At 46.9% G+C, this 5,814-nt stretch overlaps 1 protein-coding gene across 2 annotated transcripts; it reads left to right on the top strand.

The window, feature by feature from the left end:
• Positions 1-1,666: 1,666 nt before the first annotated feature.
• Positions 1,667-4,486, top strand: CDKN2AIP (CDKN2A interacting protein). 2 transcript variants are annotated; one of them, XM_004579021.3, is made up of 3 exons: positions 1,667-2,255; positions 2,604-2,734; positions 3,123-4,486. In XM_004579021.3, exons 1-3 carry the CDS (start codon positions 1,999-2,001, stop codon positions 4,451-4,453), a joined length of 1,719 nt encoding a protein of 572 aa, XP_004579078.2. In that variant the 5' UTR covers positions 1,667-1,998; the 3' UTR covers positions 4,454-4,486. The 2 variants fall into 2 exon arrangements, with proteins under 2 accessions (XP_004579078.2, XP_058525934.1); XM_058669951.1 differs by having other exon boundaries at positions 1,799-2,255; positions 2,604-2,703; positions 3,123-3,263.
• The last annotated feature ends 1,328 nt before the right edge of the window (positions 4,487-5,814 follow it).

Here is a 5,814-nt window from a genome sequence, read left to right as displayed (position 1 = left end):
GTCTGCTTTCTTGCAATTTCTTTTAGCGGGGCAGGGAAGTGGGCAATATTGTTTTAATTAAATAGCTGGCTTGTGGGCCCGGCGGCGTCGCCTAGCCACTAAAGTCCTCACCTTGAACGCCCCAGGATCCCATATGGTCACCGGTTCTAATCCCGGCAGCTCCACTTCCTATCCAGCTCCCTGCTTGTGGCCTGGGAAAGCAGTCGAGGACGGCCCAAAGCCTTGGGACCCTGCACCTGCGTGGGAGACCTGGAACAGGTTCCTGGTTCCCGACATCGGATCGGCGCAGCACCGGCCCGTTGCGGCTCACTTGGGGAGTGAAACATCGGATGGAAGATCTTCCTCTCTGTCTCTCCTCCTCTCTGTATATCCGGCTTTCCAATAATAATAAATCTTTTAAAAATAAATAAATAAATAGCTGGCTTGTGGTTATTCCTGCATGTGTATCTATTGTTAATATGATTTTATCTAGAGTGATCCTCGTTTTTTACTGAACAACCCAGAAGGGCAACTCATGTATTTTTACATCAAGTCCACATTTATCTCAAGGACATCTAAATTTCATCATTTATTAACTTACAAAAATTCACTACCTTTAGAGTACACATAAAATAAACCGGACTCGGAGTTCTAACAGTACCTGAGCCATCGGGGGCAGTGCCTTTCGTAACTGCGCACCTTGTAAACTGGAAAAAAGCAGCAACAACAGGGAGAAACCTGTGGTGCAGACCAACGGGCTTCAGCTCCCGGTTGTAGGAGGACATTGTGACCCTACAAGGTCAGTGAGCACAGGATTACAGTTGATTGGATAATATCTGCATGAGAACAACCGAATGGATTGTATATGGAATGTATACCTGATTGGATATCATTTGCATAATATATAAGACAAAAGAAGTTCCAAACAAAAGCATTGATGGTTTTGTTGATAAGCTCAATACTTCCTCCCTTATCCCGTATGACCCTCAGTGTATAAAGTCTGATGCCACTAATCAACTACGGCTTTTGACCATCAGTCAGGGTCCACGCGTGTTGTTATGGGCTCCGCGCACCAAGTCCATCGCTGTGGGACAGCGACACCGGTGATTTGTCCTTTTGGAGGTAACTGTGTTGATTTAAGGAAATACTAAGGATGCAGAACGTTGTTGGCGCAGTGTTCTCTCTCCTAACTAAAAATGAAAGGGAGAAGATTTTGCCCTGGGTTGAACCGGAACTCTCACAAACTGCGGAAACCAAGCCCAGGCCCCTGGGGAGCAAGGGAATCAGCCTTGCTCCTGCTTATTTTTCTTGTTACTGTCTAATGGACCTCCCACTTCCCCACGCGCCTAGGGGATCCTGATGGTCTCCGAACGCTCAGATTTGTCTAGACTGAAGACAGACCGAGAAAGTTTACAAAAAAAAAATGGAGGCGAGCTGTTGTTTATTTTGGCCCTGCGATGCGAGGTAGAGATCCGCAGATCGCGCAGCAGAGCTGCGGCCCAAGGTCCAGCAGAACTGGACGCCGAGGACTTCCTCGGCCCGGCTCCTCAGGCCGCGGGGCGCTCGGCGTCACAAAGCGAGGCCCGATCGCTCGCGCTCCCGCCCAGGTCCCGGGCGAAGCCCGCGCAGGGCCCGCCCTCGGAGGGCGGGAGGGGCCCGGCGCCCGGCGCCCGCCCCCCGGCGTCCCTCGGCGTCCCCCGGCCGCGCCCGGCCCTCGCGCTCTCCTCCGCAGGCCGGCGGGGCGACGGCGTCCTCGCGGCCGCTAGGGCGCCGCAAAGCGTCCTGGGAGAGGCGGCTGGCGCGCGGCGGCGAGGTTATAAAAGGGAGGCCGCAGGCGGCAGGCGGAAGTGGGCGGTTCGGCAGCTCGGGGCGCTGGTGCTGGGGCTTTGAGGCCTCTCGGGCGAGGGGCGTTCTCTGGCGGGCTGCCGGTGCAGGCCGCAGTGACAGGGCCGCTCGGTCCCTGCGCACCCCGCCGCCTTCTCCCCCGTGCAGCGGCCTCCGCGGCCTGCAGGCCCCAACATGGCGCAGGAGGAGGAGGTGTCGGAGTACCTGAGCCAGAACCCGCGGGTGGCCGCCTGGGTGGAGGAGCTGCGCTGCGAGGGCGAGACTGACAAACACTGGCGTCACCGCCGCGAGTTTCTGCTCCGCAACGCCGGGGACCTGGCTCCCGCGGGCCCGGCTGCCGACGGCGCCGAGAGCGGGAGCCGTGCCCGGCAGCTGCAGCAGCTCGTCTCCTTCTCCATGGCCTGGGCCAACCACGTCTTCCTCGGGTGCCGGTGAGTGAGGCGGTGTCCTCGGCCGGGAAGGGCAAGTTGGGAAGCGCGGGAAGCTTCAGCCCCGGCCGCCCTCGGAGGGCCCGCCGCCGGCGGGAGGCACCGACGGGGCGAGGGGCTGCTCGGGTGAAGGGTCGGCCCGGAGGAACGCCGCTCCCAGACTCGGGCATTTGTGGACGGCATTCCAGGAAACAGAAAGTTGCTGGCCGTTGGTAGGTCCTCTTGATTGCAACCAGGAAATGTGAGTCTTGCGGCCGGGGTTTTTCTGTATACCAGAAGTGGTAGTTTAGAAGGCTCTATAAAAAGTGATTTTTTTTCTTTTCTTTCTTTTTTTTTTTTTTTTTTTTGCAGGTACCCTCAAAAAGTTATGGATAAAATACTTAGTATGGCTGAAGGCATCAAAGTGCCAGATGCTCCAATCCATACAACAAGAGATGAACTGGTTGCCAAGGTGAAGAAAAGAGGGATATCGAGTAGCAATGGTTAGCAGATCATAGATGTGAACATACATAGGAGTTTAGAATATAAGTTTGATATAATTAGGAATGACTGTTAACACTAATGTCATAACAAGCCAGAATTTATATAATGTTAAGTATTCGAGTTGGACTGTTAAACTGTATGTCTGTGTTTTAGACTCTAAATTTGATAGTTTTCCTTGCTTTAGAGTTTGAAGTGTCCAATGTTGTCTGCTGTTAATTTTTAAAAAGCATTAATGATATTCAACACTGTTGTAAGAACCGGTTATTTTCATTTTTTCTTAAATGAGTCCTGAAATATTTTGACCTTATGCTCTACTTCCGTGTCTGTCTTATCAGTTGGTTATTTATAAGGTATTCTTAGTGCCTTTTCTTTTTTTTTTTCCCCCAGAAGGGGTAGAAGAACCGTCCAAAAAACGTGCCGTAGAAGAAAAAAACAACTCTACAGTTGAGCAAGATCATGGAAAAATTTCGGCCAGAATAGAACGTGGGTTGGCTCAGCTGGAAAACAAAGCAGCAGGTTCGTCCAGCAAGGCCGAGAGTGGTGGGAACTCGGCTCGGAGCACTGGCACCTCCGGTCAGAGCAGCTCAGGCAGTGCTGGTGATGGATCTGGTTCCAGCCAGAGCAGTGCTGCTTCCTGTCAGGTAACCGTAGGAACTGCAAAAGCCGAGTCAGAAGCGACAGATAAACACGGGTCAGCGTCGTTTGTTTCTTCCTTGTTGAAAGCTAGCGTGAATAGTCACGTGACCCAGGCCGCTGATCCCAGACAACAGAGTGAGTCACCTAACAAGAATGCTTTAAAGGAGGGCTCTTCAGTTGCCTCTTCACAGAGCAGTTCAGAGGTGGAGGTGCCCTTGTTGGGGGTTTCCGGAAGCTCAGAAGTAGAGTTGCCCTTGTTGTCTTCTAAGCCTGGTTCAGAGACAGCTGCAAGTGGGTTAACTTCTAAAACCAGTTCAGAGGCAAGTGTTTCATCATTGGTTTCTAAAAACAGTTCCTCATCAGGATCATTACTAACGCCCAAGAGCAGCTCCTCAACAAATACATCTCTGCTAACTTCCAAAAGCACTTCCCAGGTAGCTGCAGCCTTGCTAGCTTCTAAGAGCAGTTCCCAGCCCAGTGGGTCCCTGGTTTCTAAAGGCACTTCCTTAGCAAGTATATCCCAGCTGGCTTCTAGGAGTAGTTCTCAGAGTAGCACCTCCCAGTTGCCTTCTAAAAGTACTTCACAGTCAAGTGATAGTTCTGTCAAGTTCTCTTGCAAGTTAACCAATGAGGATGTGAAGCAGAAGCAGCCTTTCTTCAATAGACTGTATAAAACGGTGGCCTGGAAGTTGGTAGCTGTTGGAGGCTTCAGTCCCACTGTGAATCATGGAGAGCTCCTCAATGCAGCCATCGAGGCACTAAAAGCCACCCTGGATGTGTTTTTTGTCCCGTTAAAAGAACTGGCAGACCTGCCTCAAAATAAGAGTTCTCAAGAAAGTATTGTTTGTGAATTGAGGTGCAAGTCTGTGTATTTGGGCACTGGTTGTGGAAAAAGTAAAGAAAATGCAAAAGCAGTTGCATCAAGAGAAGCGTTGAAGTTATTTCTGAAGAAAAAGGTGGTGGTAAAAATCTGTAAGAGGAAATATAGAGGCAGTGAAATTGAAGATCTAGTACTTCTCGATGAAGAAGCAAGACCTGTCAACTTGCCTCCAGCATTAAAACATCCTCAAGAATTACTGTAATGTGTCCCAAATAAAACTGCACGTAAGATCTGATATTTGAAGGGAAAAACTGGCTTACTTTTGTATAATATGAAACAGGCTTTCACAAATTTTTGTATTGCTTTTTTCCAATTTTGCAGAAAATTTGCATTCTAGTTCTCTTCACACAGTAGGGGTTGTAAATAATTTATGAATGACAGTGTACAATAGAAGGTATGCATTAACAGCATACCAATATGCTGTTTTATTTGCTGAAGAATATACTGTCTTCTATTTTTAATGATACATTAGGTACAAGGACATGTAGTTCTAGTCTTGAAAAAAAAATTTTGTACTATCAATTTGGTGAAAATGTGTTAAGTTGTTAACATGCTTTTTTCCCCTAGCTGAATAAACCACATCAAAGGGACCACAGTATTCGAATATCTGAAAATCTGTGAAGCTTAAGGTTTTAAGAATGTTGCCCATAATATTAGACTTGTCTGTTAAAAAGTAAAAGGAAAAATAGCTGTTTCCGACTATTTTTATGAGAAGTTGTAAGCATTTTGAGATACAAAGCAGTATAAAGTACCTATTGTTATTTTATTCTGAAGTTGTTTAAAATTCACCATGATTTTGACCGCTGCTGCTTCTTGAAGCGGATTAATTTATGTTTTGAGGTAAATAAAAAATTTACACTTTTTCTTAGAGACATAAATGTGGGTTTCTATAATAAGCCTATTTTGTGACTACTGTTAACTGATTTGTTTAGATATTAAATGCTTTAAGCTATTTTACATTTTCAACAAGTTGTGTGGTTTTTTTTTTTCCCCTCCTTCAAAGAACCAATTCCTGCCGTCTTCCAACTAATCATACATTACAGTCAGGTAGTTTTTCATAGTGATAGATGACCTTTATGGGCAGGAAACTACAATTTTCAATGTGAAACTAGATGGTTTGTGTGTATAGTTCTTGAAGTTCTGGGAAAAAAAACCCTGTTTGGTTGGTTCTTCAGTAAGGTGATTATACAATTGTTGCCGTTTCTTTAGTGATTCTGACAGCATTCATCTGTTGTGGTATATTGTTTTTCTTCAAACCCTGGCTCAAGAGGCAAGATTTTTGTAATCTGGGCTCTGGAAGCTCAATAGGTGCTACACTTTGAACAGTGATGGTGAAATTGATGGTCTTTTATAGTCCAGTTGTATTAAAGTAGGAAAATTGACTAGTTGGTAGCACAGCTGAAGTACGTAGAAGTTACTCCTGACTTTTCCTGGACTTGAAGTAATCAGGGATTTTTTTACTTTAAAAAAAAATCTCTATGGATTTACATAGGGTACCAAAGCTAAATTCATGTTCTGTAAATGCATTGCATCTATATATTGTGTAAAGCAGTAACATGAATG

Source organism: Ochotona princeps, chromosome 11 (assembly GCF_030435755.1).
Source record: "Ochotona princeps isolate mOchPri1 chromosome 11, mOchPri1.hap1, whole genome shotgun sequence".
In the NCBI taxonomy this organism is placed as follows: domain Eukaryota; kingdom Metazoa; phylum Chordata; class Mammalia; order Lagomorpha; family Ochotonidae; genus Ochotona; species Ochotona princeps.
This window is presented reverse-complemented; position numbering and strand designations above follow the sequence as displayed.